Below are 15,645 nucleotides of genomic sequence, written 5' to 3'. Positions count from 1 at the left end.
ATGCAGCTGGTTTGGACTCTCAGGTACTTGCTACAGCAGTGTGACAACCAGCAATATTTTACTTTGAGTTGTATAAAAAACACACACATCCATCATTCCCAAGTACCTCATACAGAGATTGTTGCCATGGAAAATCTGCACCTAAACATCTCCTTTAGTAAACAATATAAACTAACAACTGAGGATGCAGTGCCTGGGTAGAAACAGAACATTTAGGCACTTGGCATCTTCCCAGTCAATGACTGTTTTAAAATGTATTAGTATGGTAATTGTCTCCAAGAACCCTGTAAAATGCACAGAACATGGGATAACAAAGGTTCAAGCTGTGAAACAATCTGGAGGAACTAATATCTTGCACTAAATATCAACCTGGTTAATTCAGACAAAATATATTCCAATGACCTCCAACACACAAAAATGCAGGAGCCAGAGGGCAGAAGGAATGGACTGGTGGCTTTCCTGCATATTCAATTTGCAAATATCCCATGTTAAAGAATCATCTTGCATCTGTGGTGTGAATAAACCCATGTCAGAGCATGCAGAGATTGGGTCCCTCCTCATGTCATTTAGAAAATACAATCACTACTGTATTATTAACTAAACTGGCACAGGTAAATAGCAGGGGCTGTGTTGAGGGGCTTAAAACATTTCAATAACCATTAGATTAACATTGTAGTGCAGTTTAGAGTGATCAACTACATTACTGAATTTTAACTGGGTAGGAGAGACATTCTAGCACCCAGCCACAAAGGGTTAATACAATTAGAGTGAGAAAAGTCTTGTTACTAGAGGACATGTTTTGATTATTAGATCAGATGAAGATAAAGAAGCAATAATTTTGAAAGTATTTCTGTATTGTTTCATTAAGTCATAGAGTATTAAACAATTCCCCCAAGATACAGGTTGAGAACATTGCTTTAATTTGTGAAAACTGTGAGTTGTTTTCTGTGGAGGCAACCATTAAAATCTCTGTTATTCCAGAAGCAATTCCTCCATAATCAAACAGGAGATCAGCACATTATCACTGAGATTTGGTGCTTTGTACAACCTGTGCCTGGCACAGACTTTCCCAGCACTTTGAGGTGAAAGCAAGTATTTGGAAATACCTTTATAGTTGCAATAAATAAGGTTAAAGAGGGTTGAAATGACCAAAACTTTATCAATAGAGGCACTGCTTCAGCCACTATCAACAGAAAGCTAAATACAGAGCATTAGCCAGGCAAGGCTATGAGAAAATGGAAGGAGATTACTGAAATGAAAATCAAAGACTTGCTCTGTCATTTCTATGATCCTACTCCCTTTGAAGTTAATGGCTAAACTAATACTGACCTCACCAGGAACATGCTTTATTCCAAGAAAATCTGTCAAGTGCAAGGATTCAAGATATTTTCTATCAGGCTTTATGAAAAAGTAAAATAAAAAAATCCCCTGAACATGGGTGTAGCCAGCAGAATGTGTCCCTCAAAACCAGGGCAGCTCCTTTCTCCCTCAATAAATGTGGTGCCCACATGGTGACAGGTGGGCAGGGAGTGATACTGTCAATGGAGTTACATAATAAGTGTCCTTTGCTCCACTGGATTTTCATAAAAATTCTGCAGAGCTAGCTTAAAGCATGCAGAAAACACTGACTGCAACACTTCAGCTTTCATTCCTAACAGGTCTCTCTCCATGTGAATTATGCTCCACCACAGCAAAACCAGTAACTGCTAAAAAATGTCAGAATTAGAGCAATTTGTAAGAGTTTCAATTGAACATTAAATCATTCTGATAGAGCAAAGCTGCCCACGCCACAGTCAGAGCTGAGTGGGAACTATCAGCCTCCTGCTCTCAGAAAACTCTCAGACTATCAAACCTGCACAACTACCAAGTCTTTAATGGAATAGATAAATTTATCTTGTTTACACTTTGGAGCTCATGGATGGTGGAACAATGAAGGAGACAGGAGTTACAGGAAACTGATTCATACCCCACGTCAGGAATCATTTCTCATGCTCACTCAGAGATCAGGACTGTGTGGGCTCAGCACAGGGAAAGTGAAACTGCCCAAGAGAGAGGTAAAAGGGTCATTCAGAGAATTCTTAGCTGCTCCTTCTGGTTCTAGTGCAGTGCTGCTCCTTTGCAAAAGAGTATAGGGCCAGCTTGCTAATTATAAATGGGAATTATTGTGCAGCAAATACACAGTTAAAAAAATGAAATGAAAAAAAATTTATTATTGGTAATAATAAATAAATAAATTATTATTATTATTTAAATAATTAAATTATTCTTATATAAAAGTTTTCTCCATGTCCTGATTTTACTTGTTTCTATGCCCTAAATGATAAACTAAAATCTAAATGATACACTTCCCATTTCCAGTGGAGAGAAATGGAGGGGGTAGCAGGCACATTGAAAGATAAACCAATTCCTTGCAAAATCTTCAATATGTATAACTGCAATGGGAATTAAAAGTTTGAAAATCTAAGAGGGATTTTCTGTGCTTTTTCAGTTTAACTGTTTCATTACATATCCATGCTCAGTGTCTGTTGGGGCTTGGTGGTGAAAACTAAAAGGTATCCTAAAGGTAGCCTTGTCCAATGTGCAAAAATACATTTCAAAACAGTGAGGACTGAGCCATTTAGAACTTCAAAAACCTGTGATCCCTTAAAAACTATATATTCAGGTGGTGGAACAGGATAGGTTTGAAGGTCCCTTCTAACTCAAACCATTCTGTGATTCCATGAATGCCACAGAAACCAGAACTCAGCTACACCCTGAAGGAGCCAACAGCTCAGGACCACAGGAAACCCCAATCTCTTCATCTCTGAGATGCTCTTTGGGCAGAACCAAGCCTTACTTTGAGTGTGCTGTTCTTGGCTGTCAGCTGCTGCTCCAGCTGGGAGATTTGGCTGCTGGAGTTCTCCCTCAGCTTGGTGAGGCTGCCCTGGAGCCTCTGCACATCCTCGACGAGCTGCGCGATCTCGCGCTCCTTCGCCGCCAGCTCCACTTCCAGGCTGGAGCGGGTCAGCACCTCGATGGCCTGCTCCTGCAGGGAAAACACCATCAGGGCACAGAAAAGAAGGGAACTGGCAATTCCTAAACCTGGCACTCCTCTGACTGACACTGGGAATGTGGAAGATGGAATTTCCTACACCCCAAACAGCTCTCTGGGAAAGCGGGGATAACAGAGGGAATAAATTTCCCTATTTGGTAAGTGCACTGGAAAGATGCAGCAGTGAAAGTCAAAGGATTCTATTTAGATCTATTTATTATTAATAGCCCAAGTGCTTTGACAACTATGAAAATCTGTGCTTACAAAATACTAATCAGATAAAATATTCTGAAGTAATGGAGCAGAATTTCTTAATCAGGAACGGCAGGGCCATGTGCCTGTGGCTCTCTGCATGCACACTGCACATTTCAGGCAAAATTGTCAAAATTTGCCCCAAACTGCTACTTCCAATGAACTTGATCCTTGCATGAAAATTGTTCATGTTAACATTATTGCAAGCATCCCTCCATGGGGAAGAAGAGAGATGTGACAGCTCTAAGACAAGGCCATTCTCCCTTTGGTCACCACTTTCAGAAATTCCCTTTCCTAGATCTTCCTTCGTCCAGTTTCCCACAGCTGTAAAATCTGTCCTCAAGTCTGGAACTGATTTCCTGGGAGGACAAGGAATCAGAGTGGTCCAGAAGGAGGCAGATCCATTCAGGAAAGATAACAGAGACTAATTGCACCATCTCTGTCTCCTCCTGTGCTGGGAGATTACAGCTGGGATGCACTGGGGAGCTCTGAGCCTCCTCCATGGATAAAGTGAGGAAAGCCTTGTGCCTGTGTGGGGGGCAGATGCAGCCCAAGGAGGGGCACACATTCCATTACAGAGCCCAAAATGCATCTGACAAAGGTTAATGGCTGTTCCTCAGAAGCACCAGTGAAGGAGGAGAGAATCCATTCAGCAAGAGGCAGATGAAGATGGTGAGCACTAAACCAAAGATCTGTGGTGAAGGAGTTGAAAATTCACCCCAGTGACACCTTGACAGCTGAAGGTGACACTGCAGCAGACTGAAATATACTTCATATTCTCTTTTCTGGGAATACAGGAACAACAAAATCCCCTTTTCCATATCTTCTAAACATTCAGCTTGATTCTCAGTGACTACACCCTGCTGCACTCACAGAAAGCTGCATGTACTAACAGCAGTTAACAACACTCTCCTATTACACTGAATTATACTTTTAACTTGAAAAAACCTCTAATTTGCTTGCATGAAACATCACAAGTTGTATAATCATCTGCTGCTTGTGCCTATTGAGACTAGAACGTAGAGTCTGAAATAAGATAGATAATGATCATTTTCATCCTGCAGTAGTTGTCATATTAAATATAAATGAAGTGCAGAAGTACTATTAAATACAAGAAAGACCTAATGTTAAAATAATGATAAGACTAGGACACGAGATAGGAAGAGGCAGGTAATTCAGACTTACAAGTGATATTCAGGCTTTTCATTTTTTGTTTTGCAGCCTACTTGCCTATCTTTTGACTTCTCTGAGAAAATACTGGGTTGTATTAATAGACAACCAAACAGATCTGGAGGACTTATGGTTTGTTACTCATTCTCTGCAAATGATTTTTAAAGGCAGCCATGTGTTCCTCTGCTATCAGTGTCAAGCATGTATAAGGCTTGCAAGGAAAAAAAAAAAGCAATGATTTCTTTTGTTTCTTAAATCTGCTGCTTAGAAGTAGACTAAATTTCACTTAATTGCATATTTACATTTAAATACTCCTATTTCTCCTTTGGCAAACAAAAATCAAAATAATCTGGCTGCTCATCTGTGATACCTGCTCAGCCAGGGCCAGCTGGAGCCCTGGAACAGCCCCTGTGCCTGCAGGTCCCATCAGCAGCCTTGGCTTCATTCACAACCACACAGGGGAGGAAACAAGCAGGAGTGCAGGATATCTTCTCAATTTCCAGGGATTTATAGGAGTAATTCTCAGTTTAGATACAGCCAGTGAAAACTGGAGTGGTATTAAGTTTACTTCCAGTTTTTCTGACAGCACAGACGTGGAGTCAGGAGAGGCAGGGAGCTCTGGGATGGAGCCCCACCTCAGGGCCCCACGTGCTGATGGCCACCAAGGCTCTCTTGCTGCCTCCATTCCTCCTCGGCTGATGCTGTCAGCCATGTGAAATGATTCCTGAGAGCTGTGCTGTCCACCTGGGGCAGGGAGTGATGGATCACCCCAGAGCCAGGTGACCTCTGTCCTTCCCCTGCTCTCCTCCAGCCACCAACCCCTCAGAAGCTGAACCCCACCACAATCCCAGAGGAACGCCGTTCCCTTTCACTTAAAATATGACTTCAAACAGCTGTTTTCATAGCTGTGGGCATAAATTGAAGGAGCTGTACTGCAGGAATGTCAGAAACCTGTAAGAGTCAGTAAATATTTTCTCTCACCACATCAGGTGCCTTCTGGATCTGTGTTGCAAGTTGGAGAGATTTGTTAGCTGATGAGAGCTGCTCCCTTAAGGTCTCTGCCTCTCTCTGAGCCACCTCTGCCCTCTGAAGGAAATGAAAAGGGGTGAAAAGAGAAAGTACATTCAGTTTAACAACTGACAATTATTACAAGAACATTCATCAATTCATGCCTGACTGAATATAATTGATTTTCCTAAACACTCAACCTAATAAATGTTAGAAAAAAAACATAGAATGTGATGGATTTTTATTTTAAACAGTACAAGGAAGAAATAATTGAGCGATTATGACAGTAATTTAACGCTAGGAGCAAGGAATCCCCTGCTGATACTAATGCTGCGGCCCACTGAATTTCCCAGACTGAATAAATACAAGTGGAAATGGAGTCTTTTTATTCAATTTCTTTCTATTCTCATAGACCAAGCAGATTTTATTGCAAGGCTCCTCATGGGAATAATTCTCACGGGTAAATGCTGAATTAAAAGATATTCTGACCACTCTCTCAAACACACATACAATGTTGTGGGCTGTCTTTCTGCAGTAATTATTCCCTAAAACATGAATTGTTAGATTCTTTTCTTTCAGCAGGTCTATTTATTCAACAATATTTAACCCTGAAGTGACAATTTTGCACAGCTCAGTTATCAGCTGCTGAGGATTTATGCAATAGTTGATAAGCCTCTGACTTGGCCACTGGTTAAAATTCCCATCTAAATATTGAATAGTGATAGAAAGGAGAAAGAATGATGAGGAAAAATTGTCTGTATGAGAGTTTGGGTAGAGACAGATGGATCAGTAACTTCAGGCAATAAATAGCAGCAAAGTCCTTTTCATAACTGTCTGTAAGCTTCTGTTAGAAATGGAACAAAACCTGCTTCTTTTACAATATACACTCCTCCTGGCAAGGCTGTTTTCTCTCCTTTTAAAAAATGTATTTTATTGTTATAAAACCACACTGCTTTCTTCCTTGAGTAATCACTGCTTTTTGCCTGGGCTACTCCATGTAAATCATGCTTTGCTTTCAGAAAACAGCCAAAATAATTTTCTCTCTCCACTTTCAAGACCTCTCACCAATTCTACCAAACCCATCAGCTGCCACCAGTGAAGGTCACAACTTTTCTTGACCAGCTGATGGATCCCTTCCTTCAAGGAATGATAAATTCCCACTGCCATTTTTGAGCCACCCAAACTTCCAGAGACTCCTGGCTAATCCTTTGGAAAACCTAGGTCTAAAATCGAAATATAAATCTAAAATACTGAATATAGAACATAGAGCAAATATAAAACCTGTAGTGAATATAAAATTAGAGTGAATATAGAAGGTATAGTGAATATACAACTTATAGTAATATAAAACATATAATGTATATAAAATCTATAGCAAATACAAAATCTATAGAAAATATGAATCCTACAGTGAATTTAAGCCCTACAGCCCTGTGTGTGTGTGGTCTCTGACTTCCTCCCCAGTCAAAGCATTCTCTGCATGTTTAATCAATGAGTAAACTAACAGCAATCAAATCCTAAATGCATCATCTGTGCTATTTGCTCACAACATTGTATTAAATGATTTTGCATAGGTTCTACAGCTGTAATTAAAATGTGATTGTAAAAAGTACAGTGATGTGGTTCCAATAATCAGAGCAGGGGACACAGCCTATTGTGTGCTTAGAAAACGTGGAAACAGCAGCAAAAAAAGGCACAAAAAGAGGGATTTATGTGGTTTATGTGGCTGATAATATTAGGATAAATACTGAGCTAACAATACACATTGAGATAAATTATTTTCTGGTACTTTATTAGATGTGCAGCTACATATATTGATCTAATAACTGCAGAACAACTCCAGCAAAGCAGGACAAGTTACTACACTGTGGCACTTGCTCTTCCATCTACTGCTGGATAAGTAATGGGTTTTGCAGCCTTGAGCAATTCTGCTGATGGCTTCCATTCAGTGCAGCATTGTTTGGAGAATCTATTCAGCTTGCATGCGAGCAAACCACAGAGGATATTGCTAATAGGTGCTACATCTGCATATACAGTGAGCTGTCAGCTGCCCTTTCTGCACAGCCTCCCCAGCCAATTCCCAACACCTGTTGTGATCCTCAGAATAATACCAGACAAGATTTCATACCAGGCATTGTTAAAAATACATCAGCACAAACTCTGGGCAATTCTATTTGGGAAATACTGGTCAATTCTCTTCCTTTTTCCCCCCTCTCTCAGAATGGAAGCTTTTTAGAGGCAGAATTACAGATGTGCTCAGTGTCTGGAAAGCACTTTTGGGTGCTATTGCAATATAAATTATAAATGACACACAAAACCCTGTTAAAAGAATGCTAGTTTCAAATCTGAGCACTTACAAGTTTGGAAAAGCCAAGCCTGAGGCTGGTGCTCGGATGGCACCACACAGGACCTGCTGGGGCTTTTCCAAAGAGATTTTCCCAGTGAGATCCCCTGCTCCATCAGCTCTGAGAGGAACATGGCTTGGTGAGTGATCTTCTCTTTGTCCTCTTGTCCCCTGTGTGATCACTGGCTCCAAGCTAATCCCACTCCCCTTTTCCAATGGCATTAACCCCTTCCTCATGGGAGCTCCGCTGCACCACCAGAGGTGGATGGACAGCATGGGTACTTCAGGACATTAAGGACTGCACTGGCACAAGCCTGGCTGGAGCTGTGTGGGTTCCTGGCACATTTCCCTGCACAGCAGGCCTGGCTGGAGGCTCCCAGCCTGGCAGGAGCTACCCCTGCCCAGTGGCTGAGGTGCTGCTCCCCTGCCAGACCCTCTGGGCTTGCCTCTTGCACTGCCACCCCTCTCTGCTTGTCACTCTGTCCCCTTCCTAATCCATTTAGGAGCCCCATCTCTGTCTCCTCTGTGCTCCAGGGTGCCTCTAGCTCCAGGCAGGCAAGCCTAAAGAACATCCACAAACTTCCAGAACGAGCCTTACCCCCACGATTTCCTCCTTCCTCTTCTCCTCGTTGCTTCTTCTCACAAAAGGACCTCCAAGTGTCCCTGTCCCGGTGTCTGTCCCCATTCCCTGCTCACCACGAGCCTCTCTCCCCATCCTGCTCCCATGCTGATCTCTCCAGTCATGGCAGGGGCAGCCTGGGGAGTGTCTCCCCTCCTTGTGCCCCCACAAAATCTCACATCACACCCAGGAGAAGCAGAACCTGCTTGGTGGGTGCTCACCCAGCCAGAGCAGTGACTGCAGTGTGCCTGGGACAGCGGCAAAGCCTGAACAAATTCAATCCAGATTCTGCTGAGTTTCTCTGAACTCTTTTTTCCAGACTCTTATAGGCTGGCCAAACTTGAGGCTGTTTTTTAATTTTTTTTTTTTTAATTTTTCTACTTGAAGCAACAGAAGATACAACCCTGAGAAAAAATAGAACCATCCCTCATCAAACCCCTTCTATTAAATCTGGGCACAGCAGGCTCCTCACCAAAACAGCAAGAAAAACTCGTAACATCTGAGAGAAAATGGTTTCTTTTTTTCCTAATCTTGTTCTTGAAAATGGTTGAACAATTTTTCCTGAAGTGAGAAAAAAGAGAGCAGCCAGAGACCGGCGCCCAGTATGGAAAATGGCTAAATCTGAGGAATCTTGCACAACTTGGAGCCTCTGCAAAGTTCACAAAACCTTCTGTTTGTGTGGAACTGTCCCACTTCAGCTGAGAAATACAAAGATTCATAGAATCACAGAAAGGGTTTGGAAGGGAGCTTAAAGCCCATCCCACCCCTGCCATGGCAGGGACACCTTCCACTGTCCCAGGCTGCCTTGATGAAGCTCATGCAAATCTAACATTACCCAAAATCCTATTTTTCAGCATAGTTCAGTTGTACAATTCTTCCTAATTCCTCCACCACTGTTTTCTAGTACAGAACTACCTCCCTGGTAACAAAATATTTCAAAATAGTTCCATTTTCCTTCATAGAGCACGTAAATATTGTACTGCTCACAGTGGAGCCAGGAGGTCATGATTGTAATGCTGCTGTGTGCTTTCCAATTAAAAATAGAAAAAAAAAGCCTTACACAATATATCCAGTTTAAATTATTCTCCTTGTTTCCTGACAAGATAATGAATAGCATGAACTGAGTGCTCTTCTACTTACAGTAAAATGTTAATTTGATCAAAGACCAGTGGTGTGAACAGCAAAATGAGATACTAATGTGAAAAAAAATGTATAACCTTTCCCTTAAAGTTCCACCAGCCCAACTCTATCTCCTTATTCCATGCTAAATTCAGTGCTGTATGTGGGAAAATCTTCCTATGGGCGAGGAGGGGGTATTATCACAAGTAATTCTGCTGCAGTTAATGAGCCTGGTTATGGCAGCAATCACCACGCTTGGAGCTGACATTCAGACTTGCAAGCTGCTGCAAAAGCTGTGTTTCTTGGAGTACAACATCAATTAAAACACACTGCTTCAATGTGCTTTAATTTCCTAACTTTTCAGATATAAAAATTTGCTTTAAAACCTTTAGATGGCCCTAACTTGCACAGAACAGCAGCAAGGTTAGCAGAAAATCAGGGACATGAAAGATTTTTCAGGGCTCTGGCACCTCTTTTTTCCAACAATGGAGAAATACACAAAAAAAAGAGAAAAAACTCCACCAACCAGAAGAGGTTGGGCTGTCTTCATTCTTGTCTTCAGGCTATTGCACTTTCCTCTGTGTGCTGAAAGGCTGCCAGATAAATGTATTCCCAACTGATAGCCAGGCATTTGCAGGAAGCCCATGTTTGCATGAAAATAATATTAACCATATTTTGCCTTTATACAGAACTTCTCCGTGCAAGGATCTCAAATGCCCTTTGCAAAGGAAATGTTTTTATTCCCATTTTACAGACAGTGAAATCCCAGGATTAAGTGAATGCATTCATCTGCTACGAAGCAGCGTAACTCAACTGGATCTATGGATTTGGGCTGGGAGGGACCTTAAAATTCATCTCATTCCACCCCCTGCCAGGGCAGGGACACCTTCACTACCCCAGGGTGCTCCAACCTGGACTGGGGCACTTACAGAGATGGGGCAGTTCCCCAGGGATGGGGGCACTTCCAGGGATGGGGCAATTCCCCAGGGGATGGCACTCAAAGAAAGCCCCCAAGCCACTGCCAAGGGAGTCAGAAATGAAAGCAAAACCTGTGGCAGGGTCTTGTGCCAGCCTTGGTGCAATACAGCAGGATGAATTCCTCAGGGAACCCAGGAAATTCCTCTGGCTGCCCTGGAGGACTCCAGACCCTGTCAGGGGGCACAGAGACCCTGGCACAGAGCTCAAGCCACCTGTGACTTTGATTTTGACCCATGGAGCAAATTACCACCTTTATATGAAGAATTACAAGTCAAGAGAGTTTAAGTGGAATAATAGTCAGTTTGTCACAGGGTGAAAAATTGATTTTTGGGGTTTTAGAATGGGGGCTCAAGGTCCCAAGATGGAGGAATTTGGGCGTACCCTGTCCTCCTTATTTCTTCTTCCCAGCCTCCATGTTCTGGGTGATGTTGGCATTTTTAGACTGGTTTAAGGTAGAAGCTCACTGTCTAACACAGATGATAGGTTTTGGGAAGTTCTGGTAAATAATGTACAGGTAGTTTTTAGTATAAAAGATAACACCAGTGTGCCTCAACCCAACCTGCCAGACAGACCTCAGTGGGTCAGAGAAAGAATTTTATAGATAAGAAACAATAAACAACCTTGAGAACGAGAACAGAAAAATCCTGACTCCTTCTTTGACTGCTGGGCTGGGAAAAGAGATTTGTACCTATCTCAGAGTCACTCTGACCAGCAGAGATTCTGAGAAATTCCCTTCATGATCCATCCCATCCCTGCAAACCCAGGGGTGCCTCATCAGGGCTGTGGTGGTCACAGCAAAAACCCCCCCGAGCATCAGCACCACCTGTATTGTGCTGCACTTGTGCTGCTGAGTGAAAAGGGGAATTTATTCCATCTGCTGCTCAAAACCATACATATTTTATGGCAATCTCACTTAGCAGGAATATCTTTTCGAACCATTTTCCAATGTGATTTGTTGGAGACAGGAAGGTGCCACACACAAGGAAATAAAAAATAATCTTGAGAGCAGCATTTCTGCTAAAACACCCTGGTGAGGTTTTCTTTCTACTTTTATAGCAGACACTGTTTTATGTATTTTAGTGGCAGTTTGGCTCCAAAAATTGCTTAAATTCACTAACTCTTCCTCTACAGACTTTAAAACCCAACACTACATTTCTGTGGAATAAATGATATTGATCCAGTCTAGATTCTTTAATAAAAGCTGCTATATTTTAGAAAGTACACTTTTCTTGATTTATTGGTATTAGAAGTTTCTATATTTGACTTTCTTTCCCCAGAAAAAATAAGAACTAGAAATCTGGGAGCACTATCAGCACTGTGAAGATGGAAAGAAAACCAAAGGAAACATCTGGCTTTTCCAAAGGGATAACAGAAGAAAAAATAACTTAATTCTTCTTCTATAGCTTATACAACATAATCCACACACACACAAAGTCTCATGATTTCTTTCTCTTACCACTCTCAGAATCTAAGGATACCTATACTTGAGTCTGCTTTTCAAATCAATTTCCTCCTTTTTCAGATTAAAATACAATAACCCAGGAGCAACAACCCTAACCAAAGTTCTTCTCTTTTTGTTTTAAAAGTGAAAAAGCACCTTTTCCTTTGCAGGAAGCTCAAATTACAAAGCCCATTAGATTTTATTTTTTAAACTATGTGATCAATGTGTAAAGGCAGAAAAGAGATCTGGACACATCAATGACATGAAACCACAAATTCAGACTCAGTATTAAAACCTTAGAATGAGCCCAGCTGTAATTTTTAAAAATTAAATATATTTATATTAAATATATTTAAATATATTTGAATATTTAAATATTTCTGTTTTCACAGCCTAGGAATTATTCTTCCCAACAAACCCCTCTGTTTTTCTCAGGCACAACTGGATGATTCCAGGTTCCTGGATGAAGTACAGAAACACAACAATAATTCATTTGAATAAATTTGTAGTCCAAAAAGATTCCTGACTTTGCTGCCATAAACATTGGAAAGGTGCAAACTTGAAAAGGTACAGCAAAGTGCTAACCATAAATATTTGTCTAAAATAAACAGTCACACAACTCTAACTGCTGTGAATGCAGAAATGTATACTGGAGCTTCATTAACTTCCCTGATTGGAAATTAGAATATTCTGGGAATCAAACAATAAAAAATTCAAAGATGCTGTATCCCAAACTATGATAAATCATTTATTTTGACAAGTACGGGTAGTTTAGTTTTAATTATTTATTCTTATACTTCGTAGCATATCAGAAAATATGCAGTGATTTATTGTGCAAAATGAAATCTTAATAAAACGAGTCCCTTCACCAAACTACAGCATTATTAAATCTTCATGGAAATGCAGGGGGAACTCTGGGTTATGTTATCAAGTTTTGTCATTGAGCTGCTGGGTTAATAAAGTGAAAAGGAGCCCTTCCTATTGTATTTGATTTATGGTGCCCTCAGTAGGAACTGAGCCACAGGGTGCTACAGGCCTGGGGATGAGTGGAGGATGGACAGAAATGGACAGGGATGGACAGGGATTCTGCACCATGGCTCTCCTGAGCCTGGACATGATGGAATTCCACCTTTTACCATGAATCCAAAGGGGGTTTTGGCTTCTGCTCCCACACCCTTCCTAAAGCCCCACAGCAGGAGCTAACAGCCCCCCTCCAGGCAGCTGCAGCTGGACCAGACATTCAATGCACCATTCTTGTCTTTTTTATATTAAAAAACCCTCTCAGGACTTTCCAAGGGAAGGGTTACACCCACATCACCCTCACAGGGGGTGTAGCTTGGTGTCCTCTGATCTCTGCCAGCCCTGCCACAAAACCTCACTCAAGATTATGGATTAATGGCACTGAGCACCTGAGAAAAAAGGAGCTGTCACCTCCCCTCATCTGCAGCGCCCAGTGAGGGATTCATTTCTCTCACGGTGATGTTTTGTGGGAAAATTCAGTTTACACCTTGTGTTAATGGCACAATGGAGAGGGAGGGAGCTTTGTGGTCACTACACCTCCCTCTCTCTGAGCAGAAAATTGCAAAGCTCACTGGCATTTAAAGGCAATTATTCTGATGAGGCAGTAATTTGTTCTGGGGTTGGTATTAAGCAAAGTAGCCCAGAAAGCTCCTGCATGAAAAAACTTGAGGATCCAAGTGAGAAAAAATCCAAGTGAGAAAAAACATTGAGGAGAAGGTGATGGAGGTGAAGATAAGAATGGTCCCTGCTTCACCCCACAGGACACAGGGCTGGGAGCCACAACATCAGCTCTGTCCCTGTGGATTTGATCATTTTTATGGACACCTGGACCAAAGTCAGGGGGCACACCCTGTTCCCTGGAGAGGGAAATGCATTCCCCACCTCCCACTAGCCAGAGAGGAACAGCAAAGGAAGTTCTGAAGTGCCAGCTCTGGATTTAAAAAGAGAAAGGCATTTTCAAGAAGTGTCAGATATATGAAAATTTACATCAATTTCTTTTTCCCATATTTTTAGTGGAAATTTATGCTCTGAATCCCAGTCATTTGGGTCAGTGCTAATTCCAGAGCAGCAAAACATCACATCCACAGCAGCAAGGCAGTCCCTGAGCAGAGCAGGAGTCGTGCTGAGCACTACTCTTTAAAGGTAGCCTTAATAATGGGGAATGAGCACTTACTGAAATGGTAAAAGGAAATGTTAATTTAACTATTAAATACATAATTAGGTTAAGTACTTGTTTCTGCAATTGTAACACTTCAGCCTGATGCAAACTCACTTTCTAGCCTGTGCAATAGATTTAATTTCTTCCAGTAATTTTTATTTTTTTTCAACTGTGAAGAGGTAAAACACAGGAATTGCTGCTCCAAAGATTAGACAGAATCCATCACAGTGCTTTATAAAGGTAAAGCATCACACAAGGCAGAGACTCTATGGGCAGCAAATGAGCTGAGCCTGCAGCAGCTCCTGCTCCTCTCCAGGTGCACCTGCCCTTCCCTTCTGCAGCTCCTCCAAGGCCACAGGGTCCCTTGGTGTCCCTTTGTGTCCCTCTTGGGGACACAAGGACAGCACAACAAAGACATGGAGCTGTTGGAGCAATTCCAGAGGAATTCCATGGAGCTCCTCCAGGGCTGGAGCTGGGCTGGGAGGTGCTCATCTGGAAAGAAGCTCCAGGAAACCTCAGAGCCCTTGCAGGGCCTGAAGGGGCTCCAGGAGAGCTGGAGAGGGACTGGGGACAAGGGATGAAGGTACAGCACACAGGGAATGGCTCCCACAGCCAGAGGGCAGGGATGGATGGGATACTGGGAAGGAATTTTTGGCTGGGAGGGTGCTGAGCCCTGGCACAGGGTGTCCAGAGCAGCTGTGGCTGCCCCTAAGGCCAGGTTGGGCAGGGCTTGGAGCAGCCTGGGACAGTGGAAGGTGTCCCTGCCCATGGCAGGGGTGGCACTGGATGAGCTTTGAAGTCTCTTCCAACCCAAACCATTCCATGATCCTGTGATTTGGGTGCTGTGGCTTCTCCAATGTTTTTTTTTTTTAGCTGCCTCAAGCTGCTAAACCCCCAGAGAACAAAACCCTTCATCCCAAATCCAGGATCTCCTGCACCTGCTGAGCTCAGTGAACCCTCAGTGAAGGACCCCCAGGTGCCAGAGCTGCTGCTTGGGAGGGGATGGGCCCTCAGCAGCCAGAGGAGGAGGAGGAGGAGTGGAAGATGAGGGAAAGTGAGACAGAATGCCCATCTCTGGCCTTCCAACAGCTCAGCTGAACAGCATGCTGGTTTTATGTACAGGCAGATTTTGCAGAATAATAACCAAACTAAGGGTTATGCACACAAGCAGTTGTAAATTTTACCTAATTACAAGAAAAGTACCACAATGAAGTAAAAAAAAAAAAAACAACCTACATTGCATCTTTGTACCAGTTAGATAGAAAAATAGCATTTCTAGATAAACAGGTATAATCCATTTCTGGAGACAATAAGGAATTTAGAAATACTGCTCTTTAACTATGGCCCCCTTTAGACTGAGGGCAAACAAAACAACAGCTACTGGGTAAATCATTGCAAAGTGTACTGCCTTTGCAAAAATCACAAAATAATTCTACCAAAACATTTTTAACACCTACATAATTTCTAAAAAGTCTACATATTTCCAAATAATTACTAGCACTTT

At 42.2% G+C, this 15,645-nt stretch overlaps 1 protein-coding gene across 7 annotated transcripts in view; it reads right to left on the bottom strand.

The window, feature by feature from the left end:
- The window catches only part of CUX1 (cut like homeobox 1), a 274,393-nt gene that overhangs the window by 84,608 nt on the left and 174,140 nt on the right, over positions 1-15,645 (bottom strand). For all 7 annotated transcript variants that reach the window (XM_058037677.1, XM_058037671.1, XM_058037673.1 and 4 more), the window contains exons 10-11: positions 5,435-5,539; positions 2,837-3,025 (exon numbers count right to left, since the gene is read on the bottom strand). In XM_058037677.1, coding sequence (XP_057893660.1) covers positions 2,837-3,025; positions 5,435-5,539 — 294 coding nt within the window. The remainder of the gene's footprint in view (positions 1-2,836; positions 3,026-5,434; positions 5,540-15,645) is intronic.

This window comes from Melospiza georgiana, chromosome 19, assembly GCF_028018845.1.
Source record: "Melospiza georgiana isolate bMelGeo1 chromosome 19, bMelGeo1.pri, whole genome shotgun sequence".
Classification (NCBI taxonomy): domain Eukaryota; kingdom Metazoa; phylum Chordata; class Aves; order Passeriformes; family Passerellidae; genus Melospiza; species Melospiza georgiana.
The sequence above is the reverse complement of the archived record's forward strand: the minus strand, read 5'-3'. Positions and strand labels throughout refer to the sequence as shown.